This window comes from Anser cygnoides, chromosome 1, assembly GCF_040182565.1.
Source record: "Anser cygnoides isolate HZ-2024a breed goose chromosome 1, Taihu_goose_T2T_genome, whole genome shotgun sequence".
NCBI lineage: Eukaryota > Metazoa > Chordata > Aves > Anseriformes > Anatidae > Anser > Anser cygnoides.
The window spans coordinates 72,039,086-72,066,935 of NC_089873.1; the positions used below are offsets into that span (position 1 = coordinate 72,039,086).

The following is a 27,850-nucleotide window of genomic DNA, read 5'->3' on the forward strand; positions in this document are numbered from 1 at the left end:
CAGGAGCGGTCCGTCCCCACGTGCCCAAAGATGAGCCGGCGTGGAAGAAGACCGGCCTGGCTCAACAGAGAGTTGCGGCTGGAGCTTAGCAGAAAAAAGAGGGTTTATAATCTTTGGAAAAAAGGGCGGGCCACTGAGGAGGACTACAAGGATGTAGCGAGGCTGTGCAGGGAGAAAATTAGAAAGGCCAAAGCTCATCTGGAGCTCAACCTGGCTACTGCCGTTAAAGACAACAAAAAATCCTTTTACAAATACATCAACGCGAAACGGAGGACTAGGGAGAATCTCCATCCTTTACTGGATGCGAGGGGAAACCTAGTTACTAAGGATGAGGAAAAGGCTGAGGTGCTTAATGCCGCCTTTGCCTCAGTCTTTAGCGGCAATACCGGTTGTTCTCCGGACACCCAGTGCCCTGAGCTGGTGGAAGGGGATGGGGAGCTGGATGTGGCCTTCGCTATCCATGAGGAAATGGTTGGCGACCTGCTACGGAGCTTGGATGTGCGCAAGTCGATGGGGCCGGATGGGATCCACCCGAGGGTACTGAGAGAACTGGCGGAGGAGCTGGCCGAGCCGCTTTCCATCATTTATCGGCAGTCCTGGCTATCGGGGGAGGTCCCGGTTGACTGGCGGCTAGCCAATGTGACGCCTATCTATAAGAAGGGCCGCAGGGCAGACCCGGGGAACTATAGGCCTGTCAGTTTGACCTCAGTGCCGGGGAAGCTCATGGAGCAGATTATCTTGAGGGTCATCACGCGGCACTTGCAGGGCAAGCAGGCGATCAGGCCCAGTCAGCATGGGTTTATGAAAGGCAGGTCCTGCTTGACGAACCTGATCTCCTTCTATGACCAAGTGACGCGCTTGGTGGATGAGGGAAAGGCTGTGGACGTGGTCTACCTTGACCTCAGTAAGGCTTTTGACACCGTTCCCCACAACATTCTCCTCAAGAAACTGGCTGCTCGGGGCTTGGACTGGCGTACGCTTCGCTGGGTTAGAAACTGGCTGGATGGCCGGGCCCAGAGAGTTGTGGTGAATGGAGTCAAATCTGGCTGGAGGCCGGTCACTAGTGGAGTCCCCCAGGGCTCGGTACTGGGGCCGGTCCTCTTTAATATCTTTATTGATGATCTGGATGAGGGCGTCCAGTGCACCCTCAGTAAGTTTGCAGATGACACCAAGCTAAGTGCGTGTGTCGATCTGCTCGAGGGCAGGAAGGCTCTGCAGGAGGATCTGCATAGGCTGGAGCGATGGGCTGAGGTCAACTGCATGAAGTTCAACAAGGCCAAGTGCCGGGTCCTGCACCTGGGCTGCAACAACCCCAAGCAGAGCTACAGGCTGGGAGATGAGTGGCTGGAAAGCTGCCTGGCCGAGAAGGACCTGGGAGTATTGGTGGATAGTCGGCTGAATATGAGCCAGCAGTGTGCCCAGGTGGCCAAGAAGGCCAACGGCATCCTGGCCTGTATAAGAAGCAGTGTGGCCAGCAGGTCGAGGGAAGTGATTGTGCCCCTGTACTCGGCTCTGGTGAGGCCGCACCTCGAGTACTGTGTTCAGTTTTGGGCCCCTCGCTACAGGAAGGACATGGACGTGCTCGAGCGAGTCCAGAGAAGGGCGACCAAGCTGGTGAGGGGTCTGGAAAACAAGTCTTACGAGGAGCGGCTGAGGGAGCTGGGCTTGTTCAGCCTGGAGAAGAGGAGGCTCAGGGGCGACCTCATCGCTCTCTACAGTTACCTGAAAGGAGGCTGTAGAGAGGTGGGGGTTGGTCTATTCTCCCACGTGCCTGGTGACAGGACGAGGGGGAATGGGCTAAAGTTGCGACAGGGGAGTTTTAGGTTGGATGTTAGGAAGTACTTCTTTACCGAAAGGGTTATTAAGCATTGGAACGGGCTGCCCAGGGAGGTGGTGGAGTCACCATCCCTGGAGGTCTTTAAAAGACGTTTAGATGTAGAGCTTGGGGATATGGTTTAGTGGAGTACTTAGTGTTAGGTCGGAGGTTGGACTCGATGATCTTGAGGTCTCTTCCAACCTAGAAAAATCTGTGAATCTGTGACTCTGCTATTGAGGTCCCAGATGAGCACGGGGCTGCGGTCACCCACCTCCTGCTGGATCTGAGTTCAGAGGGACCCAGGACATGTCTTTGGGGTGACTGGGGGAGGAGGGAGGCAGCCCCATTATCTTGGTGTCATGGCCATAATAGCCACTCTGTCCTGTTGAGGTGTGTCCAGAGAGGCTGTAGGTGGTGAGTCCTTGTACAGCTGGACCAAAAGGCATTCCAGTGGACATTGCCTCTGCACAGGCAGCTTCCAGCCCGTAAACATGGAGCAGGCCTCAGACCATCACTACCATACACAGGGGCTGCTGCCTTCAGATTTGCTCCATTGCTCAAAAGAAAGGAAGGAAGAGAGGCAGTCCACCTTTAAGTTGCAAAGGCCTTGCTTCAGACCGACTGCCTGCCACACATCATTTTGAACATGAAAAGAGAAGAATGCTTTTCACACCAGTGGGTTGAAACCACAGACTTTTGTGTGACTTTCCTTCTTCTGAACTTAAATGCACTTCCCCACCTCCTAGAAGCTGTAAAACTACACAAGCTGGCAAGGAAAAGTCCAGTAGCGCCATTACACAACAGTTACAGATACAATACCAGCATTTTGAAACAGTGGGCAGTTCTGCCCTGAGATCACAGTCCTAACCAGCACTGCCACAGTGACCAAGTGTGCAGATTTGCTTCCTTAAACTACGTTTCCGTATCAGCAGAAGCCCAGACCCAGCTGTATCAGTGGAAGCAAGACTCTGCCTGTGTAACTTCTTTTAGCCAAAGCTACACTGGCAAAAATACATTCAGTTTAGCATAAGCTGCATCTAAGCTTGGAGGAATTTGCCAGCAGAGCTGTCTCTTTATGCAGTTATACTGATAAATTCTTTTCAGTGAAGATAAACCTTTCTGATTTCAACTTCCATATGACGCAGCCTTAGGTAGGGTTAAAAAAGCTATGCAGAGCAATCAAGCAAAAAAATATCGCTTAAGTTGGCAGCTAGATGACAGATTCTTGAGTCCAAAAAAAAAAAAAAAAGTTCACAGCAATGAACAAGCTGATGGAGCAGTGATGTTCCTGTAAATCAGGTGCCCATGCCCACGTGTAATTCTTCCTTTCTCACCAGTCCTGCAGACCCCTCTGGCCCTCATCCCCTCAGCTCTGTTCAGGAACACCATTCCCAGCACAAGGCTGCTTCCATGCCCCAGGGCAGTTCCAGCCTTCCTTGGGCAGGTGACCCCCTGCTGCCGGTAGCTTGGTGCCACTGCTTTAGGAGCTAAAGACGGCGCCATGCTACAGCAGGCCTGAAGATGGAAAATACTTGGCAACTTGATGGGTGAAATGGCAGTTACTCCATGCTTGCAGCTGATAACAGAAACTTGCAGTGAAACGGGTGAAGATTGGCAAGTGTTGACCTTGTATCAGTGCAAGGAGAGATCTTTTCCACTCCTTTTATTTAATATTTATTACGTTTATTTTTGAAATACCTTTCTAAGACAGGTGATGGACAGGTTTGATAGCACCAACCGCTGTGTACCACTTGGTCTGCCAATGCTCCAGGGGTGCCAGAGACTCAGGAGGGAGATCGTGCATTATTCAAGCAAGAAGTGGAAAATGCTGTGGGATTCGCTGGATCAATCTCTCTCTCTCTCTCTCTCTCTCTAGCAATATAGACAAATCTCTCTACCCTCTCTCACAATTATTTAATTTCAACAGATCATTTTGGCAATACGTCTAACACAATAAAATTATAGATGAGTAAGGCAGCATTAGGATTAAACCAAACAATGGTACACAGACAAAGGCAGCTATAAGAAATGCAGTTAATGGTGCAACAGCCAGCAACTGCCCCTGGAGCTTCATACAGCTCTGGAGCCACAGAAAGGCTGGTTAGGTTCACGGGTTTGGTCAGTGTGCTCACCACTGTGCCCATGGGGGGACCTGTACACGCCTGACGGCATGTGTGTAGTCAGAAGGAAAGGAGCAGGCTGATATAGGCTGAAGCCAGCAGAATTTATTGCACCAGATTTGGCACTGAGCAAAAAAAGCCTCCCTGTTTCACAAACATACCAAACCCATCTTCAAAGAAGCAGTTCTGGGAGAGAGGACTTATGGATCTCCAGCCCATCCACCCCTTATTCTTAAGCGTTTTCTGTGCAGGAACATGACCCAGTACCAACCACTAAGCATTTTTTTTCCATTAAGTAGACACTCATCAAGTCGAAATTCCACCATTACTGTTTACTTTTGGTATTAAATGGCTTGCACTTACAAATTACTATTACAAGCTGTCAAATTATGGCTCTCCATTACAAATTTCCAGCTGGGGGGTGGGAGTTGGTGAGAAGCAGAGGCACACACCACTTAAAACATTTTCAGCCAGACTCCCAGAGGTGATACCAAGGTGGCTGTCACCCATAATCAGAGGTAAAAGTTTCCATATGTCTGGTTAAGAATCCCCTGAGTTTTCTAGTCTCCTCACCTCAACCAGCTTCACACCACAGTTAATTGACATTGATTTAGGAGTTGGTTTTCCAAGGTGTTGAATGCATGCCATCAATTTCAGCTGAAATTCGGAGTGCTCAACCTTTCTGAACATCAGATCCTTCCTGCTTAAAAGAACAAAAAGTAGATTTAAAGTATATTAAATCCAGACCTATATACTTAAAGGAAAGGTTATTAGCCCCTTAAGTGATTCAGTAAGTTAATATGTCTTTATTAGTTGGCTCTTTTCAACCTTGCAAATGTTGTGGAATAGGCCATTTTAAATTACATGAGCTTTATTTGAACTGGCTTCTAGTAAAACATAACACACCTACTGAAAGATTGTTACATAAATGTCACCTTCTGGTGAGCAGCCTGAACTGAAACATGGTCTTATTCTACACCACTCTTAACGCACATAAAGTCTTCTTTCAGTTTTCTCATGAAACCAGTCTCTGGATACAATTCAAAAATGGCCCAGACAGCACTAATTCCTTTGTGATCAGCATCTCAACCATTTTAGACCAGCTCTTCATTTGGCCCTATATTTGCAGGAGGAAATAAATAAATAAAAGATTACATCACCAAATAATTTAATTTCTCCTCTGGCCAGACACTACTTTTTTTTTTTTTTTTATCTGAACATACAGCTGTGAGTAAGAGAGAGAGAGAGAGATGCTTTTGTCTCCATGGTTTGGGGAAAAGATAGGTGATCAGGGACTTTTTTTTTTTTTTTGAACATGTAGAATTAGACAGTATTAGGCAGCAGAGGCCACAGATGGATGGGTGTATATATCATTTCCACAGGCACTACAGCACTTCTCACAGGTTTCAGTTCAGCCCTGCAGATTCACTGTCTCCACTGTGACACATACTCTGCAAAGTCCCTCTCCGTGTTGATGCAAATACAGGAATCATAGCAATTAAGTGATACCCAGAGTTAGCAAGATTTCAGATTATGAACAAGTTACCTGTAAATGCAGCAGGAGTAGCAGCAAGTTTCTTATTATCTCAAAGCACTGCCGGGAGCGGACCTGCTGTGAGAATTTCTACAGACTATGAAACAGCTCTTGCCAAATTATTGGTTTGGTTCTTTTTTTAAGCCAGGGCATGTTTCTTTTAATGAAGTCTTAGGGCTTTAATTTATTTTCCTTAAGGATGTTGTGGGAGCAGCCTTTGGCCCTCTTACCAGGAGTTGCACTGCCTGCACCAGTCTATGGCAGAAAACGTTGACTTTCTAAAGTTAAAGCATGCATAATCTTAGCGCACCGACAGAGGCAGCCACCACCTCAATACAGGCCACAAAACAGACATATCAAGAGACATTTCAAGACACTTCAAGGAAGGTTGATGTGACAAAGTTGGCTGTCCACAAATTGCTCTTGAACCTAAACCAGTGTCTCCATAAATCCCATCAGAGACTAGACTTTCACGATTCAAATATTCGATTTTAACGAATAATACAATCAGAGACAACTTTTTCAGTTCAAGTACTTTAGTATCTCAGAAGGGCTTGTTGAGAAAAATAATCTATTTATTTATGCCATAAATATATAAAACTCCTTGAAGGAAAGCGTTTCATCCACCAGCATACCATAGCTGTAAATTTTGAAATCCCAACGTAAGTGAGCTGTTGTTTTCAAATTTACAGAGCAATCTCCGGCCTCTTCAGTTACTCTGAGAAGTCTTCTCTTTCAGATGGACTCTGGTAAAATTTGATCCAAAATGCAGAAATGGGACCAAGAATCTCTGAGTTTCGGGCACTTTGAAGCTCATTTGGGGACCTGTTTATCACTAACCTGGTTTGCTGGGGAAACAGGCTTTACGCAGTTGTGTTTGCAGTCAGACTACACCAGCAGCTTATAAGTCCATTTGCCAATTCTAGCCCCTACTTGATAAAGCTAATTCAGTTTTGTGAACTAACACTTGGCAGCTTGGTAAAGAAGTGCTGTTCCACCTGCAGGGAAAAGCAAAAAAGAACTCGATCACCCTGTTTGTACTCTGCAAGCAGCGCACCAGCCAGCCCGTGTGTGCCCTTGCTGACCAGTTTGTTTCCTACCCACCAGCAGGGCTCAGGGAGTCCAGGGTGGGCAGCTGTAGCTACAGGGTGAAGGAGGAATAAGACAAAGATCACAAACCCAACGGAAATCAGACTCACAGAACAACTTGCTTTAGAGTGAGAGTCAAATTCCCTTCCCGTGAGATTTTACCAGGCAAACATTTCTGTAACCTCAGTGTCTGAAATCAGTACAAGCATGACAGAATATACCGGTACTATTAAAGCTAAGATAAAAAGACAAAACAAACAAGTGTTATATATTCATGCTTCATCCAAACATTGGAGGAAAATAAAGAGATCCTAGTGATCTACGAGCTTTGTATCATTTAAGGATATGGTCACAAGCAAACAAGTTGGAAGAATTTAAGAAGTTTCTGCCTTTCAGATGAGAAACAAAAACTAACTCTAAATCCATCCAGTTCAATCCAAGCCAAAGGAAAATGAGTTTGTAAAAACAGTCCTGCGGTGGCTCTGGCAATATTATAGAAACACAGGTAACAATATTTTAACCTATGAAGAAGGTTGTTAAAAGACTTCTCTAGAAGCAAACTTTGAATGAAAAACTGGTGTCCAGGCTGACAGAGTTTGAAACCCTAGATTAAACATTTAATGAAAAGCAGCTCAAGTTCTGTTGGAGGGTGTACTGGGTCTGGCTGGGATGTTAACTTTCCCTGCAGCAGCCCATACAGTGCTGTGCTCTGCACTTGTAGCTAGAACAGCAGTGGTATCACACCAGTGTTGTGGCTGCTGCTGAGCAGTGCTGGCACAGCATCAGGACTCTCTCTAACCCTCCTAGGGGGTGTGCAAAAAAAAGTGAGAAAGAAACATCACCAGGGCAGCTGACCTAAACCAACCAAAGGGATATTCCATACCATATGATGTCACACTCAGCAATAAAAGGTGGAAAAAGGAAGAAGAGGGGAGGGGTGGGCTCTCGTTGTGAAAATGTCTGTCCTCTTCCTGAACACCAGCTACGTGCGTTGAGGCCCTGCTTCAAGGACATGGTCAAGCATCGCTCATTTGCGGGAAGTAGAGAGTAATTTCTTTCCTCTGCACTTCCACATAGCCTTTACTTGTTTCGTTTTTCCCTTTCCCCCTCCCTTCCCCCCCCCCCCCTTTTTTTCCCCTTTAAATTGTTTAATTAATAATAATCTTTCCTTAATAATTATTTCTTTTTTCCTTTAATTACGTTATCCTTATCTCAACCCGTGAGTTGTTCTTTCCTTTACTTCTTCCCCTCCTCATCTGAGGAGGGGGAGTGAGAGAGCGGTTGTGGTGTTCAGCTGCCTAGCACGGTAAAACCACCACAGAGGGCAGAAGGCGAGCTTGCAGGAGTCCAGCCTTGAAATGTCAGCTACCCTCTGGACAAATAATTACTATCAGGCAGAAGCCCTGCACTTGATTTTTTCCTGTAGCTTGACCTCTGCAGAAGAAACATTGCTGAGTTTTCTCTCCTCCTTTCTGTAATAAAGTTGTGACCACAGAAGTTCCCAATCCATCTTGGAAGGCTACCTGTCAGATCCCCTGACAGAAAAGAAATGAGTGCATTGATATTGATCCTCTGCTCCACCCTTACCACCGCCATGTAGAGCTCCAAATCAAGCATGATAGAAAGCCAGCACACATGAAAGAAAAGATGCTTAGAAGCATCCTTGACAACCCTTGCATTTCTCTCCCTACTTTCCAATTAACTTGAAATTGCTGTTTTATAAAATTCTCACTGACATCTGAAATGACTTACACACTAATAAAGAACACTCAAGGAGAATGAGGGTTCCTAGGAACTGAAAGAAAATCACTTTAATCCACATTAACAGGTGATATTTCAGGTTACAGCTGGTGATAGTATCTCTGATAGACCAAGGCAAACCTGTTTTCATAACAGGCACATTTGTTTAGTTTATATGATTTATGGCATGCAATGAGCATGAATCAGAAAAAAGTGCAGGGTGAATACAAGCAATCACAAGAGGCCATTCATCATTCTGCCTATGTTTTTCTTTATTAATACATCCACAGAACTGCAACTGTGCTCATTCCACAAGACAGAAGTCCGTGATACAGGGATTAAAACAGACAACATTTATCATCTTTCTCCAGCTGTCAGTCAGCCTTGCCTGCCAACATGCATAGACAGTATCAGCTTCATTAACAATACCCCTCCATTAGTGGTATTAGATTGAAACAATGACAACATTAAGTGGTTACTGCAAAAATACAAGATTATCTAAGAACAGAAAGCCCAAGCAGTTTAACTGGTTGTTTCTCAAATATTCCCAGCAACCCACTTTGGTTGCATTGGCATACTAGCAATTAGAAGAGTAATTGTCTTTCAAAGTGTGAGGAAACCATATAAAGTCATGAGAAATGCAACCTGCTTACATGATAATGCTCTCTGTTCTCACAAAGATACTGCTGCAGAATAAGTGATCCCCTAGTGAAGGCTTGCACAAATACTTTTCACAAGAGTAATTATCTGATCAGAAATCTAGGCAATATCCCACCCCCCCTTTATTTTAGATCCTAGGCAGGAGTCTAGGTTTAGACGGAAAGCTAACCCCGTGATCCTATTTATTTTAATGAAACTTCTGGTGTTTGTTCATGAGATAGATAAAGGTCTTTGGGACAGAATTTTCTCTCACAAATGAATTTCCCCTTAGCTTCACAGCGTGTTTCAGTTACACAGGGCCAAGCTGAACTTACCCTTTCATTTTCAAACTCCGTCACTGGTTAAAACGCTGGGCAACCTCAAATTTTAAACACATGCAAGTAACAGAACAATGTTACATCTCAGGATGTTCTAAATGAAAGACAGCTTCCAAGTTTGAGAGAGTCAGAACCATTTCAACACAAGCCCAACATCTACAATCAATGTCGTCAATTACTGCCTGCTGCCACTCTCTGCTAACACTGCTGCCTTCTTCCTGATCATACTGCTAAAGACAAGAGCATTTGAACAAGCCAAAAAACCGCTCTGGAGTGAGCAGCTATCAGCACTGCTTCAACTAGGCTATGCAGAGAAACATGAAGTGGGTCCCGAGCTACAAAGGCTGATATTATTAAGAGCTTGCAATGCAGAAAGGGTATTTACTCTGATTTTAGGGAGAGCTTAAAATGCAGGAGTATTCCATGTGAAGTCGCAGATGTGGTACAGCATGTTTGCAGAGGCAGAGAGAAACAGCAGAATAACTCATGTTTTTATGTAGTCCTCTGGAAAAGGAAGCCTTGATGGCTTTTGAAAATAGCTGCCAGGCCACTTGGGGAAGAAAGAAGATTCACAGAAGCCTCTTTCTGAAGGGAAGGAAGGAATGCATACGGAAAGTGGGAGATTTCAAAGTACTGCTCTAGGGTAGAGGAAAGAAAGAGCCCAGAAATTCAAAACAGAAAACACCGACCTAGCAACCCGGCAGGATCTGTTTGATAGGGAGTAGGAAAGAATTGTTCTTACATCAGCAGGCATTTGGAGCATGCCACATAAGGAGATGTGGAAGTCAGAAGACACTGCTGGTATGCTCTGCCACAGGAATATGCAGCATTGCTGTCACCAGCACTCTATAACTCGATCAAAATATATTTTCAGCGTTGCCATGAGAAAGACGGTATGGGTAAGTTAACTTTTATACAAAGCAGTTTCGATTCACAAACATCCTGTCTCATGAAAACACGTATTTTACAATCCACTTGTAGTCTTTTCTTCACAAAATAAAATCTTATTTCATCAACAGAATACCAATCAGCTGCAGCATAGTTAAGAATGTCAGCATTATCCACAATATACAGACAGCATAAACAAGAATTGCTCAAAGTAGCAGTTAGTAGAGTTGATTTAAGCCAGTTTTTGGTTACAGACAGACACACAGAAAAGCAGGAGTAGTTATGGAAGCAAAACTTCCACCCCCAAGTGCTTTTTCTGGAAGATAAAAAACCTGAAGTCCAGTTGTTGTTGAGTTTGTTTTAATGAAGCATTGCTGAACATCATTAGCTGAACAGTGACAGCATTTTCTAGTTACAACTTAAAGCGAATAAGGAAAAACACAATCATATAAATAATATAGCAATTAAGCTAAGCAACAGCCTTGGCAGAAATTGCTTAATGGAATAGTTATAACTGACAGTACAGATTCCTATATATCTACATATACAAATCTATACATTCCATAAATACAGAATCAACTGTAGTCTAGTGGCACTCCATTCAGTATGAGATACTTACTGCAGATTTTACAGCAAACTGGAAGCTTCTGTTTTCTAATATAAACACACAAATTTGTACAATGAATTCAGCTATGCATGTAACTTACAGGGAAACTAATCACAGAATGGTTTGAGTTGGAAGGGGCCTTAAAGCTCATCCAGTTCCAACTCCCCTGCCATGGGCAGGAACACCTCCCACTAGAAAGGTTGCCCAAAGCCCCATCCAACCTGGCCTTGAAAACCTCCAGGGATAGGGCATCCACAACTTCTCTGAGCAGCCTGTGCCAATTCCTCGTCAACCGAGGCACTGTAAATGCTCAATGGCACTAACATCAGCAAAGTCACAAGCTGGTGTTTTATCTTCCTTACCTACAACAGGGGTTTCTACATGAACTGATCTTCTATCACTCATGCTGTAACACTGAAGCATAATGAGAAAAAAGGATCTTATTTCAGCTTTTCTTGCTCTCTCTGCATTTTTAGACTAGCCCAAAACATTTGATCCTTATATATTAGCAGTAATCTTACAACTAATAAAGGAGATCATCATTTCTTGGAAAGCAGAAAATTGAACTACAATGCCAAATTTTCTGTCTCTTCACAGGATGCCATGAAGAACTAGATTAATTATTGATGTACATTAATCTTCACCCTAAAATGCAAAATTAAAAAAAAAAAAATCATTCGCAGGAAGCCTCCCAAAGCTAGTCATGGTTCCAGCTGTCAAAAAAAGTTAAAAGCTTTTCAAGATGTATTAAACAAAAAAAATCCTCCCAAAACAACAACAAAAAACAGAAGCACATCCCACCTCTGGCACTTATTGGAATACAGATTCTTTCGAAAACACTCCTTATCAGGTTATGAAAGCAGATTGTGATTGATGGTTTCTAAAAAATTTTTTAATATAATTAGGCAAAATGTTCTCAGTTAAGTGACATGCTTATTAAATGTATCCACTTCATTTTTCAGGATTCTTTGTTCCAAACATATTTTTGGGATTGTAAAAAAGGACAAAATTTACTACATCTTTTTCTTACCAAGTTTCTACTACCTGGTACCAGTCCTTGGGCTAAGATCTCCAAAAGCATTAGTGCAAGTGTACAGTGCTTACTCCATCAACATCTAGCTCTGTCTTACTACATCTTACTGTAACAGAGTCTTAGCATTGTTATAAACACCAAATACTAGACACAGTATTTTTGGACGACTGTGGATAGAGTCTCCAAGAGATACCCACCTTCAGCTGGACAAATGGTTCTAGCTGACCATTAGATTTCCATGGCAAGAGGGAAAGTGAGACATTTCCAAGCCTGTCTCCTTTTTTCAGCGTTTGAGAGAAAATCAGCTGCATAGACTCACTGCAGGAGAAATGGATGGAAGGCTGTACCCATCTTACACATAGAGGGTAAGACCAAGTCATCCTCTGTTATTTAAGTACAATATGAGACTCCTAGTCAGACGACCTGGCTGTATCACTTCTAGGAGACACTTCAGAATGGATGAAGACTGCAAGCATACAGTAGCAAATGAGCACCACAAATATTTGTTAGCTGTAAAGGGGAACTACTGAAGTTCAAACTGCAAAACAAAGGACTCCTGCAGATCCACCAAGGCAAGAACATTCATAATGTTGCAAAAGCTGCTACATGGCAGAAGGCATGGAACTTTACATACTGATTCTTGCTGGGAATCCTACAGATTGTTAAGAAATACGGCATCTAGGGCAGATTGGATGACTACAGTTAGAGCCGCTAACTTTGTGTCATGCATATTTTGGCTTGCGGGACAAACAAGAAAGCAGTTTAAGGTGATGTAGACTGTAGCATGCCTCCTGTCCCATCTGCACGATGCACAAAAAACCTGCTTGAACACAGACGCCACTAAGTGTGCCACAGAGCTTGCCCATTACAACCCTGCAATGCCAACTGCTGACTAAGTCCAGAAGCAGGAGCCACTAGGATGTGAAACAGATGAAAACTATTGCTCATCACATCTGAAAATTCCAGCTCCCCGTTTCCTCCATAAAAGAAAACTACCCAAGAAGTTTCTTTTATAGTATCAGAGAAAGTGAAACAAAATGACTGGAGGGAAGAGAGAAAGCATGATATTTATTATGACATCAGTGCTGCATTTATCACAGAGTGAAACTGTTCCTGTCACGAATATTGTTAACTCCTCTGAAAGTTTTCTACATCCCTCACTCGGGCAGATACTTAGAAGTACATTTATGTGCAACACATAGCTTACATACAAAACCAGAGGTACTGTGTAAGTCTAATTTTAACCCAAAACCAACATACTAAACCTCTGGCATGTTCATGTTACAAAATCCAACTGCAAGGTTCACAGAATACAGCTCTGGACATCTGGCCTACTATGCTTTCCTCCAGAGAACAGAGAAAAGGGACAGGCAAGCATTCAACAGATCTATACTTACGGGTTGGCCTTGTTGCTGTCTTCCAGAACAAGCTGCAGTTCGGAGCTTAAAAAAGGGGGGGTTGAAAAAAATAACCACACCTCATCCTCCCCATCTCTGCTTCAGTGTTACTTAACCTTTCAAAACAGTTTTCTGTCTATGCAACACTTCTGGCAATTGCTAACTAAGTACATGTGTGGAAGATCTAAGGTATACTGAAAAGCATGCTTTAAGGATTTATGTGAGAGCTCAGAATAGAATTCAGAAAACAACTGTGTGCTGTACACTGAAATATGGCACTACTATTTTCAGTCCTTTTGACTAATCCTAAATTAAGATAATTCTAAACAGACAATTACTTTAACAAAAAGAAGGCAACATCCAGTCTAGCAAGTCATTCATTATAATATTTATTCTATGAAACAAAGAAAACATAAGATTAAAAAACATTCCATGCATCTCATAAAATAAAGAGAAAGACATTGTCACAAACAGGACAAGCAAAGCAAAAGCCCCACTGAAAAAACTGAGAGCTCCACTCTTCACATTTCATCATACATACACAAAAAGCATGTACAGAAGAAAGTGCACTCTAAATAAAGTGGCAGGTTATCTGTCAGTGTCCTGAACCAGCCCACAAGACTTTTGCCATTGTCTCTCTTATGGTGAGACCAAACAGAGGCAACTTGTTTTCCTTGCTACCAGTTCTTTGCATTATCTTTGGCTGGGAAATCAGGATAGCACAGCCGAGTTCATATCACATTGCAGCCTAGGAAGATACCTGGACCCAAACTATAGGTAGACACAGGAAAATAGCAGCGCTTGACAGGTGGGAATAGGTGGCAGTTATTCCACTGCTAGAAGCAGGGTGTAGGGAGATGTTCTGACTATTTTAGTGAGTGTAAGAAGTATGGGCATATACATAGTACCTCTTCAAGAGCACCAATAACAAAATACATGCTGCATTATAAAAGGATGCTGAAAGCAACACTTTTACCTAGGTTGCAAGTAACATTATTATATATCTTCTTATTGAAAGCTTTTGATGAGGCCCCTTTTTCTTGACCTAAAATATTCCATTTAGCTTTAGCAAAGCTGTTAAGGAATCCTCCTCTTGCTTTTATGTAACAGAATCTCTGTCTCCCACAATGGTTACCAACCACACAACTACTGACCACAAGGCCAGTCTAATTCTGGGCTCATGCCTCTAATACAAAGGCAGCCCTCATCTCTTACTGGGAATGTCCAAAAGCTGCATAGCTGTATTTGGGGAGGGAGGTGTAGAGAAAGGAAGAACAAGGCTCCGCTTACAGAAACACCTATTACCCCAGAAGCCCCACTCCGTGCAGGTTTATGAACACCACAAGCAAAGAGTTTCACGTGGGGAGGAGCAAAGAGAAGACAGCAGATTGGCATCCTTCCCCCTGGACCCAGGGATGCATCCACTTCTCTGATAACGGCATTCTTCTGCTAGCTATCAAGTTCTCTCTGCTGCAGTGTGGAAGGTTGTGCATTCTGCTCCTGTGAATGATGCACCATGGGGAAAGACTGTTATAGTGACAAATGTGGTTTTCACATCATTTCTTAAAAACAGAGCTAGGAATACGTAATTTAAAAATTATAGTAACTTGTAATTTAATCTGTAGAAATATTAAAAGAAGACAGGAGATAGAGAATTGCCTATATTGCCTTAACTGTTCCTTTGCATGCATGTAACAAAATGAAAAGATCACAAAACAAAGTCATCTTTCCATGCCTGGAAGAACCTTATTTCATCCCCTTGACAAACATGAATGAGGGAGAAAGAAGACTCCATTAGAAACCCCAGGTCCAGCATTTCTCACTTTTGAGTGTTCGCAGATAGAATAATATTTTCTTGATGGAATTTTAAAAATTAGATTGTTTTATGTGCTCCATTTCCCTCACATTCAGAAAACAGAAAATGCTGTAAAAGATTACAGTCTCAAGTCTTCGCAGGCCTTACTGAAACTAAAATTGAGCCTTCTTCTGAAATAACTGCCCAGATTCCTTACTAGTATAATTTCTGTGTCGTCCATGTAAACATTACACAGAGTCTTTGTACCACCCACTATGCCCTTTGCTTCAATCAACTACTTGTGCCCAAGAGCACACCCTTATGTTTCTTCCCACACCACAGCCATCCTCCTACACCACAAAAGATGTAACAAAATAGGAATTAATCATAGGCTGGATACCTACAGGGATTGCTGCTGTTTGCTTCTGTCTTCCCAGCCTTGGCAAGTTTGGTTGAGTTCTGTTGTGCTTTGCCCTGCTCCTCTCCAGTTAGTAGGGCTTTTATTTCAGAGGGGATTTTCCCTTGGTCCATTGCCATGCACCACTGCTTGTACTGAAATATGCAAACACATTAGGCATTAGCAAACTGCCAGGACCACATTAGCAGACAAAACAAAGCTGTAATCTTTACCTTCCGGTATATTCATTTAAGGCTTGAATTTACTGGACTGAAGCCTCTTACAAAACTGCAGAGCATTAATGAACTAAGCACGTGTCCATGGTTGCATACCTGGCCTCAGTAAATCCTGATTCAGTCAATAAACTGCTACTCAGTGGCAGAGCTAGACACAATACTGTAATTATTAAACAACATGGAACACTTTGTGCATTTTCTTGCTGTTAGCATGCCAGAATACCGTTCCAGTTCATGGCCTATTAAAAACAAATATTTCACATGACTCTGGGGCTGACTGACTATTAAGAGGTCCTTCCTGATTGTGCAAGGCAGAGTTACAGAATGTTTGCCTTATTCCTAGTTCCCTCATCTTAAATTCTTATTTGTCAAACCCCAAAATACACTGAAGAGCCCATGGTCAGTTGACCAACTTTCCACCTAATACTAACCCTATTCATTTCTGGTGACCAGCCCTGCCTCATCAAACAAGCCTAAAGCTTGTAAATGAAACATCAATGACATCTCCATATCAGTGAGGAACTGAGTCTTTATTTCTAGATGAAACATTCTCTTTTGTTAATGTAGCTTATTTGGCTAAGACAGCCATCTTCTATGTGTTCTAAACATGGGATAGCCGCACAACCATTTACACACGTAAACGGACAGTATACTGCAAAACCAGCCTCCCCCACACAAAGACAAAAGTCTACTGGAAGCACTAACACACTGGGGGTGTATGTCCCCACTGATATTTTACCCCATCTCTTTCCAAACTCTACCTCTTTCCACCTCTATCAGAGGTTTTCCAAAAGAAATGCTTCAAAGAGTCATATGCAAAGGTGCTTTCTTTGCTCACTTCCAGTTCAAAACCAGCTGATAACTTGCAGCACGAAGTTCATTATTCATCATGCAAAGCAGGCAAGCAGCTGAGTCCATCTGTTTCTGATGCTTTCATACTTTATGGCTGGCCAAATCCCATTCATTTTAGTCACAGTGATTTCAAGAACAAATGTCCATGAGAGTAGACCCTGAATGATACTGAACATAAATTAAGTGATAGTTTCTTACCATTTCGAGCTCTTCTCTGAGAGCACAGATGGCTCGCTCTCGGCTTGAAACCAGCTCTTCCAGGTACTGGTACCTCAGCTTCTTCCTGGCTCTGCACTCTCTTGCACTCTGACGACTTCTTTCAAGTTTTGCCTTCAAGTCTATTTTTGCTGGTTTACGACCTCGCTTGCCTGGCTTCTTTACTTTGCCTCCAACCACCTGGAAATGAAGAGTACGCTAGAGATAATGTTCTGCAAAGGGAACACTGAAACCATGTCATTGTGCCTATAGCTGGCTCAAGATGACCAGTCAACTCTCTAGCAAAATTGATTTAGAATTATTAACAACCCATGCCCCAGTAATTGCCAGCTCAACAATACCTTGTTGACTTTAACACTTAAAATTGGAAGGAAAAAAAAAAAGATTTATATCATTACAACCTAAAACCTAATTTTGCTGCAGTAAAATGACTATAGTTTCAGTCTCCTCTAAAGACAAAACATCTCAGAATTATCCACCAGCCATCTGAACTTCCTCCACCTTGCTTTATTTCAAAGGAACCTTCTGGGGATTTTTACTAAACAAGGAATTCAGTTACACTGAGCCCTACCTCTGCTGCCTCCAATGGAGCTGAACCTAACCACTTTGGCCATGTTCACTTTACAAACAGTACTACACAAGGTAGAAAATCATCTCCTTATGCAACCTATCCCAGCATCAAGTTTTTCCAGTGCCTAACTTAGATCTCCCCTGAAGAAACGTGACCCCCACAACAGCTTGTCCTATCCCTTGAAGGTTTTGGATCATTCTGCCCTTTTCTTTATGGTTCCTTTTTACAGGTCTGAAAGCTTCTCTTGCTACAAATATAAAAGAATAGTTTCCTTGGTGTTTATTCTGTGCTTCCCCACCCATATATTTCCCTCTTAGCATGAGAATGTGGCACATGAAAGTCTTAGACATGTTATGAAACTTAGTACTCTGGCCATCAGGTAGTATTGCCCTGTAAGTATTACATCAGCCACACGCCCCACTTCCCCTCTGAAGTGAGAATTTCTCTTTATTTGCATTCTGACCACACTGTTTGAATGGAGGGGGTGTGGAGAAACACACCTACATATAAGAATTTCACTGCTGGCTTAGTATTTCACCATACTGTTTATAAACTGTACTTTTTCTAAAAGGCACTATTCAAAATATCAGAGTTCATAACAAAAAAAGGCACTTTTTACTTTGCAACGCTACAAAAAAAGTCAGCTTTGACATTCAAAGAAGTCACTTGTTCTACAAACTTAGCAGGCTGCAGTAAAAACAGTAACAGTGAACTGATGTGCTAGAATGAAAAAATGGAGTATACAATTGAGTCTATTCTTTCTTTGGAAACCAAGTCAACAATCACATGCCAACATAATCTAGCCTTTTGTATATTGCCTCTCCTAATTTATTCAAGAATAGCTGCCCCTACAATCAAATGGAGGAAGAGAAAGTAGTTAATGGACATCTAGTGATAATGAAACAAACATAGCACATTCAGAAAAGCAAACAAAAAAGTCACTTTTACATTTGAACTACAGAACACAAGTTGAATAATCCATTTACGCCACCAAGGTGTTCTCCTTAAGATCTTCAGATACTGTGTTCCAGTACTGTTTTCCATTACTGTAATTAACACGTGCTAAGCCATTAAACTTGGTGCTGCAGGATAGGACAACCTGGTCCAAGGCACGAAGTAACATCTGCCACATCTGTACCAATCAATTGCTTTTATATAAAGCTTTGTGCAACTTGTTGCTTCTGAAGGAAAACATCCCCAGATTGAGTTCTGGATGCTACATTACACACCACAGCCAAAGTACCTAAGTTCTCCAAGACTTAACACCTGAGGCTTTTCTGGGTCAACACAAGGTAGTTGGAGCTAAGTTTTTGAATTCAAGAGCTAGATAAGCCCTTGTACAGACACATGTCAGCTCTTCCTGGTCCACTCTTTGAGCTCTGACCCCCCGAGCAGTGGGCGAGCCCTCCAGACAAGAATCCCGGCACACTGCATCACGGTCACGCCTTTCCACCACAACTTCAGGCAGATGAGCCGTTGCTACTGTGCTGTTTCTCACAAGCAGAGAATTAAGATTAGTTGCAAACATCACCCAGCCTCTTTAAGGCCAGAGCCTTGGGCAAGCATCAAGAAAGAGAAGTATGCACAAGTAGCACAGCTTCACATCGTTCAAATCCATCCAACACCACAAAATTCACATAATCATTTAAGGACCTGTTATTGTAAAGTGTTTTGTGTGGGCTTATATGCAGCTGGTGTCTTTTTCAAGGTAGGAGTCACATCAACAGAGAGAATGTATGAAGGGTAAGGGAGAAAGCATTGTCACTGCTGTAAGAGGATCAAGTGAGCTCTGTCCAAACCCTGAGTTTAAAGACATGTTTTTGTGGCTATACCTACAGAGGGGACACAAAACAGTTCAAAGCACTTTGTAGTCTGCAACTAAATCAACCAGTTGTGGACTGCTTTGCACATCACAACTGCATCCTGGATCTACCATTATCAATTATCTCTGTTCCCTCCCATCAACTTAGAGAGGTTTCTACAGAGAGGTACACCAGTTGCACTTTGTCCCCCCACGATCTTTTATTGCTGCACCAGCCCTGCACACACGCTGTGTCTTACGGGATGAAAAAAGGCCTGCACCTCGTAAGTCATTGCTTGCTAGTGCCCTTACCACCAGGTATGGAAATAATGAAGAGCTTCCCTCCTTTTAACTCTCACTTTCAGCAGCAAGGCCCTAATCATCTGCCTTCACACCATCCTGAAAGATTCACAGTCTCCATGGCTCCTAAACTGCAGCTCACCATATAATTAGCCATCAACCTTGCACAGCTGGTGTAATAAGTGATCTAACCAAATCCTGCATCCTTAGTAATTTTTCCTTTCCAGTATTCAGAAGCTCTGGCTGTAGCCTGAAGCAACCCAACTGGGGGAAAAAGGCCTGGTAAATCCTCTGTCACCATTACACACTACGGTATCTCCCTGGCTTTAGAATCATGTTTGCCCAGCCAGCTGCTATGCTGATGTGAAAGAAAAATGGGCAGAAGTGCTAGATGACGTTGAACAAACCAACAAAAAACAAGCAGGCAAACATATTGTATTTCCTTTGTATTCCTCTGAAGTTTATAAAGGGGTGGGAGCTGTTAGCATTCAGCAGTAGGGATTTGTTTTTTCAGGGAGTCACACGCCATCAAGACGCAGAACAAAACTAATGATAAAATCTGTCACAGAATTATTAATAACATGCATCTGTCACAAATCCAACCAAGCCCATATTTCAGTTCAATCAGACTTCAGAGAATAGAACATAGCTTTCCTCCCTTTTTGATGCAGCACTTAGATCATAGTATCACTCACCTGGTAGCAGTGTTCAAAATTAATTGACCTGGAATTGGAAATGGCTTTGTCTGTATCAGGGCAGCTAACTGAAGCTATCAGAGTTCTGGATTATTTTTCTTTTTTGCCCAAAGGGATCCGGCAGATCTCTACGGCACTGCCAGAAGGTGTCACGGAGAGCTCCTCCTTCCAAAGGAGATGCACAGAATGGCTGCTGGCATTCCCTGAGGATCTGAGCTGCTTCTGGTAAAGCTGGCCTGGCACCCCTGAAGGTACTGAACAAAACAGCGCTACCCGAAGCACCTCTCAGCAATGCTGAGAGCATTGACCAGTTCTGTATCTTGCAGCAGCTCACAGCTCATTCACAGATAGCTCCCAAGTGCTACAGCAGCCAGGACTTGAGATCCAACTCAAGAAATCACCTTAAGCAGACTGTTGTTTGTATTAGTAGCTGCAGGTATAGGTCTACAGAATCTAACTTAGTGTGAAACTGATGATCATGTACAGGAATTACATAAAGCTATAAAAATGATTGGGAAAAATAAAAACCAAGCCTAAGGATTGCATTCATTATGGCAGAAGGAAAAAAAAATCTAGTCATGTTTGCAAATGTTTTCTCAAAATCAATTATCAAATTAAGTTAGCCACAAGTGTCCTAATAAAAATGAAGTTATTCAATGCTTTAAGTCACAGCATATCACTCACAGTTGTAGATATAACTCAGCTAGAAAGCATACTGGTTATTCCTCCATTGTATGGCATTTTATATGCTTTACACAGGTTAGTTAAACAACTTTGACTGCCAGACTCAGCATCCTGCATCACACTGAGCAAGCACTCAAAAAATGCATCTGATCATGACCCAAAAACCTAAGATATTAAGGGAGCAAACAACTTACAAGTCTTAAGCAGTTATGTCAACAGAAATTAATCCTAAAGGTTTACTCATACAAAGTGGTTAATGTACTAAGAAGGTAATCTTTAGCACAGGTATGTAAAGACTATTTTTGCTGAAATGTCTACTCAAAAAAAAAAAGGCATAAGCTAGAAATAAACATCAAGTTTTCATAAAGCATTAAGCAGGTGTCCACAAGTCAAGATGAGCAAGTACTAAGGTTCAGTGCAAGAGTCACTATTTAGATTCTAGCAATCATTTGCATTACACCTTACCTCTTGATAGATCAGAATCCTCTTCTTGCCCACAAAACACAACTACAGCCTCGTGGAAGCGTATCCACCAATATGCCATGCACACTGACAGGTTATACTAAAAGAACCCAGGTACTTCAAAACTATCTAGCGCTTGAAACACGCAACACCGATGGTCAAGTAATGCTATACTACGTTCTATCCTCCTAAACTCCTAGACTAACGCTATCCTCCTAACCCACTACAAATATGAAATAAAATTGTTCTAGCTGCTCTGTGGGGTTTAGGCTAATCCATTTTACTTACGCACTGTAAATGTAAAAAAGCAGACACGTCAGCTGAGCAATGCTGTCCAGCAACAAGAGACTTGTTAAAACACTTGAGGATTTGAAATTGCCTACCTCAAATTATAATCTAAGCTATTTAGATTTTATATTTCAAAACAAGCAGAAATGAAAATATTTTATGTTTGAACAAGATCCTGGATGCAAGAATACTATAGCACTTTACAAACCTGCATGCTCTAGAAGAGCCCTAAAGGGTAAAAACATAGTAGCCACTCCCCTTAACAGCTTGGATCAGTATGAAAACAGAACAAACTTTGCTCTCCGCGCTATTTCTCAGTCCTTGCTGCAGCATTCAGAGCATTCCTCGGAGTCGACTCCAGGACTGCCTGGAAGATTGACCCTCTCTTCGTAATCTTGGTCACCCACAACAGCGAGAGTCATAGACAGAGAAGTGCTGGAGGATCTCTCATGAACGAAGACCTGTCAAGCCCAGTATGTTACCCAGATTTCACACCTAACTTGCTCTTGCACTCCCTCCAAGGGATGTCTGTATCCCTGTCACTCATGATATACAGCAAACTCCCCCTGCCTCAGGATCACACACAGATATTTGATGTACTAGAGCCAGGGTTTACAGCACAACGCTTCACGTATGGCCTTTGCTGTGGGCTTTCCCCTGCCCTATCACCAAGTTCTTCCCCAAAATGCAAAGGCTATGTGAACACCAGGGCAAGACACCTATAGACGCTTGATCCATAAACATTAACATCCCATAAGAACAGCTAGTCTGAGCATTCGGTTTTCATCTCAGACTACATTAGCACCTGAAAAGCCTCTGACCTGTTTAAGGGCTTTTCTTTCACTGGCCTCATCATAAGCTTGCAGAATTTTAAAAACAGTTGGACCTTGAGACCAATGTTCTTGTCCACAGCTCCGGGACCTGTCTGCAGGAACACCAAGACTCTGAGCTGAGCACCCATCCTTTCAACAGCAACAGTCTCTTTTACAGGTATAAAGGAATTTGCTTCTTCATGCTATTTATTTAAAAGCAAAAGAAAGCCAACCACCAAGAACAAGCCTGTTCAAACTTGAGAAACTAACCTGGAATTAAAAATTTGCAAGAGAATGAGGTCCACTGTTTTAAAATTTTGAGGAGTCAAGTAGTTCATTGTCATCTTAACTGGATAATGAAAGGTTTTCCTAAGCTCTTCCTCCCCTCCCCCCCCCCCCATTTGTGTATCTAACAGTAGCTGTATTAAACTAAGATGACATTTTATAAAGCTGTTTGGTGTATTACACAATTTTCCTTTGCATACCAAAAAGTACGGAATTCACTATATTCCACTGCTGAATCCAAGAATGATGCAGTATACATTTTTTCAAAAATAAATCCCACTTTAAATTAAAAAATACCATTTCAGTGTAATATTTGTTTCCCAAGTACACCTTTTCTTAAAACTTTATCTACTCACGTGTTCACCTGAGGTTCAGCACATTTTTAAAGGAAAAATACATTCATCTCAGCCTTTATTTTCAAAAGCTATCTTCTCCTTACAGGAAGAAAATATTTGTAATAAAAGAGGGTAAACCCAAACTATTTCTGTTTGTTGTTGTTCTTGTTTCAGTTTTACTCTTATAATAAAAAAGTAGATACCGAGTGATAACTGAGAAGTTAATTACTCACAGTAGTATTTTGAAAGTTTACCCATAATAAATATAAAAGATTGCAGTTAGCTAGGTAGAACTGTATTTTAAAAGTTACCAGGGTTATTTTTATTACCACGAATGTGAAAAATGCCTCTTACCTTAATACAGACACCCTGCTTCCTGATTTATATAATAAACATAACAAATTATACAGTCTTGTAAACTAATCAACTAGTATCACCTATCAATGCTGAAATTACAGTAACAGAATTTCTCCTTTTTCTTATGTCTAAATACTTTGGAGGCACATAAGTGCTATTTTAACTGTGATTAATTGACAAAGAACAGCTACATCACTAAACTCTATTCCTTGGACAACCAATAATAGCTCAAACCACAGCAAGGATAAATGAGATCAGTATCTGAGCAAGTCCTAGCCTCACAGAAGCTCAACAGAAAAGCAGGTCATAGTTGGGGTTATTTTTTATTGTTTGAATAATTTAAAAACATCCTTTTAAACTTGAGCGTGAAAGAACTTTTCTACATCTGACCCTTAGATCTTCTGTCTCTCCCTTTAGTTTTTACTACTTCCTTCTCGTTTTGAGAAAATATGCTAAGAGGAACCATGCCTCTTACGCTCTCTTCATCCAGGTACGACTAAATTATAGTGCACTTTGAATTAGGGAAAACGTTACAGCCTACAATTCCAAATTCTTTATGTTAATTCTTTATGTTATGTTTTCTTTATGAAAACTCTGAACTTCAGTGGATGTAACTATAGAATAGTTACCTCACTAATGATGTAATTCAATGACCTCATTTTTATAGGGAAATTCCTTTCACAGTCACACTCGTTCAATTCCACGATAAGACTCTCAGATCACACAGTCCAGCCCTTCAAATAACAAGGAAAATGTGACTCAGTGGAACTTTTAGAAGGCTTCAAGGACGTGCTGGCTTGAGCTGGAAGATGTAGCTGGCTATAAAATGAAGCATAAACAGTGCTTGCCTCATTCTGACACAGCAACAAAAATGGGAAGCGCCCTCCTCCCAACAGGAATGGGATCTCTTCAACAGAGACACCAAACTCTAAGGGCAACCTGCAGCCCCATGAATTTGTTCTGAAAGGAATTGCAGCCCTACAAAATATCAATAGTGAAACTTTTCAAAGCAGCCAGCTCTTACTGACTAGTATCAGCTATTTTCTGTAGAAGATATGGGGATCTGATATCATCTAAGACTATTACCTAACGTAAAACTTGCTGAGGGAACAAAGATCTTCAGTTTTCCTTACTAACCACCACACTCAGTAGTTCTGGGCAGCACCCTTTTCAAAGCCATAGCCCTTGACAGTATCTCAGTGTAAGTATAATATGAAAACATTACATTATGAAATTTGTACTTGAGACATGAGATAGGAAGAGGAAATATTCCACTTGGCCTACTCTTTCCTTCACTTGACATCAGTTTTTCTAAGCAAAAAAGAGCAAAGACCTGTCTCATTAGTGCAAAACATAACAATAGTATAAAAATTATTTTTAATGAAAAAAATGCAAGTTATCTGTTATAAATAAACTAATTCTGTCACAAGAGAAATGAAGTAGCTACATATGCCTCAAGAATTAAGTCTTCCATATCTTCTAAACTCCTGCCCTGATCACACGTACTGTTTCATCCAGTTTGTCCTCACAACTGTGAGCATTTCGTTGGCTTCAGTGATGCAGATTCTCCCACCCATCTTTGCAGCTTTCAGACAAGGCCTCAATAAAACCAAGGAGTATAAATGTCAATTTGTCAAATTAGCATAAACCATTCACATACTCCTGATCCATTTGGTGGATCATATACACTGGTCAATTACTGATCACTTTCAAACGTTTTAGATTTATTCCTTAAGAAATTACACCAAGCATTTTCTCTTCATAGAATCATTAAGGTTGGAAAAGACCTCCAAGATCATCTGGTCCAACCATCCCCCTACCACCAACATCACCCACTGAACCATGTCCCTAAGCACCAGGTCCAACCTTTCCTTGAACACCCCCAGGGACGGTGACCCCACCGCCTCCCTGGGCAACCCGTTCCAATGCCTGACTGCTCTTTCTGAGAAGAAATGTCTCCTCGTTTCCAACATGAACCTCCCCTGGTGCAACTTGAGGCCATTCCCTCTAGTCCTATCACTAGTTATGTGCGAGAAGAGGCCGACCCCCAGCTCCCCACACCTTCCTGTGTAGGTAGCTGTAGAGAGCAATAAGGTCTCCCCTGAGCCTCCTCTTCTCCAGACCGAACAACCCCAGCCGCTCCTCATATAACCGTGCCATTTGTGCCCTAAACCTTGCTCAGCAAGCGACGAGAGCCAAGGGGACGGCTCCTCGCCGTTCCCCGCCCCGCCCGTGCAGGCCCGTACCTTACTGTCGTCCATGGGTGCCCCCGGCCCCCTCGAAGGGACCCCGTCGCTCAGCGCTCCCCAGCACAGCCCCCAGGCGCCATGGCCCTCCGCGCTGTTTGTTTACAGCCGCCCGCCGCGCGGTGCGCGCTGGGAGCGGTAGTCTTCTCCGGCGCCGCCGTGCGCGGCCACTGCGGAGGTGAGGGGCCAGACGAACTACGACTCCCAGCAGGCCCCGCAAGGAGGAGTCAGGCGGCGGAACGGCCGGCTCGGGGGGAGAACTACATTTCCCAGGAGTCCCCGCGCGCCTCCGCCTCCGGCGTCCAGCCTCCGGGCCCGGGCTTTCTCCTCGCGGGTGACGGCCGGTTGCGGCTTCGCGTCCCGCCGTCCTCTTCAAGGCGCACGAAGGCCTGTTTCTGCCGCCTCGCCTGGCTCATCGATCAGTCAGCCATCTTAGGCCAACGGGCTGAGCTGCGGCGTGTGGCAAACGCCACCCCCAGCAGCCAGGGCCACAGGCAGCTGAGGGGAGCGTGTCCCAGCAGGCTGCTGGAGCAGTCCTGGCTGCCTGAAGTACCAGTAACACTACACACAACGCACGCAACCAGCTGAAATAAAGGAGAGGCGTTGGGCAGTGCCCTGGGAATGCCAGCAGGGTGTTCTCCCGTGGGGTGATGAGATAGGCGGCTGTGCACAGATCCCTGTACCATCCCCTTCCAGCTCAGAGGAGCGGACGGACACCTGAGGCGCAGAGTGCCTGAGGAGGAGGACACTGCATGCAGGGTGCTGGGCACAGCAGCCTCCCATGGCTTTCCCTGTGTTCTGCTCAACCTTCTGGCCCAGTCAGTGCCCCAATTTCCCTCGTGCCACTCCCTGGCCTCCAGTATGCGGGCTGCAGGTCCTGGCTCTACATGCTGCCTTTCTCCAGCCCTCACGCTTTCTGAGCCCTCACGCTGTCTTTCTCCAGCTCTGAGCCCTGATCATCGCAACTCCAATCTTTCCCACTACTGATACGGCCACCGCTGGTGCCTCCTTCTCCTCCAACCCCAAGCTAGGGTGCCTGACTGCAGCCCGACCACAGGGCAGCCTCTAGTGATTTTTGAAGGAACTAGTAAGACTCCAGCTCAGCAGCCAGATAATGCCTTCCACATTAATGATAAAATCCATTTTCCATCCCACCTAGAAACACCTTAGTAGAGCCATGTTTCTCCTAGGTGTTCACGATAGATCACAAATAGCACTTGAGGTACATAACAGAGATACAAAACTGCAACTTTTAAGCTTACTGGTTGCATAGCAGTCTCCAGATTTAGGCAGTGTGAAACAACAATAGGGCAGAAAAAGATGAAGCATTTGTTGTCAGCTGACCATGGGCCACAGTTTATTCCTAGCACTTGCTTCCTTTCCTGCTATTCCATGCCACTGCAAGCATGCATAGCATGCAATAGCAAGCATAGACTGTTACAGGGAAATAAAATCAGCCAGCTAGTTATTTGGAAAGCACAGTGGGGTAGAATGAAACAACAGGTTGGCATGACTACCTGGATGATGGGATGCGAAGGAGAAGGTTTGGAACTGGGATTTTTTTCTTCAAACTTGGCTAATCAGATACTAGTTGTCTGGTATTGTTTGTCATGCTCTGCCCTTCAAGAACTTAAAAGTAGAATTGAGTCTTCCTGGTCACTTGGAAACTGCATAGTATACTGGGACTGCGATCCTGAGCCACACCAAATCTGAAGTAGTACCAGCAATCCTTTGAGAATACCAGGATTCCTCTCCTTTCACGTCAACACATACCAGAAAAGGTTAATGTTGAATGCTTTTGATGCAAAGCCAAGCCATGCCCTTCCCCACCCCCCCAACATCTCTTGAAATTAGGCCCCTGTTTACTCAAAAGATGCATGTACCCCAGCGAACAATTCTGTAAACATGGTCTGTGTTTCAAGTTTGTGGTGAAACCTGAAGCTAGGCATGTTTCATGTTGCTACATGTTTCTTTTTATTCATGAGTTTTTCATGCAACTCTATTCACAAGAGTTTCCCATGACTTAATCTCTTTTACATGCAATTGTTAGGGCTAAGGCTTTGTCATGGGATTTTCCCCCTGAATCACAAACCTTCCTCTTGGAGGGATATGCTCTCTGCATGGCAGAGACAAAGCACTTTTATAAGCTTTTTTCTATAAGCTCATATGCTTTTCAGTTGTCAAAGACGAGGCAGATTGCACTGTGCTTCCCTTTACCTTGTCCAAAAATGATATACCAGTTTTTAAAACTTTGCCTGTGAAATAAAAATAAAAAATAAAAAATTAAAATAAATTAAAATAAAATTAAAATAAAACA

General features: G+C 43.0%; 1 protein-coding gene across 1 annotated transcript; it reads right to left on the minus strand.

The window, feature by feature from the left end:
• Positions 1-13,574: 13,574 nt before the first annotated feature.
• On the minus strand, positions 13,575-25,688 carry CREBL2 (cAMP responsive element binding protein like 2). Its single transcript, XM_048048318.2, has 4 exons — positions 25,534-25,688; positions 16,680-16,877; positions 15,401-15,548; positions 13,575-14,701 (listed from the first exon to the last, which is right to left on the minus strand). Coding segments are annotated over exons 1-4 (363 nt in total). The 5' UTR covers positions 25,549-25,688; the 3' UTR covers positions 13,575-14,699.
• Between the last annotated feature and the right edge of the window lie 2,162 nt (positions 25,689-27,850).

Excerpts from the sequence above, each read along its gene's own strand:
- CREBL2 (XM_048048318.2), bottom strand. Across the intron at positions 15,549-16,679 it reads TCAGAGAAGAGCTCGAAATG|TACAAGCAGTGGTGCATGGC; the intron begins GTAAGAAACTAT and ends TGCATATTTCAG.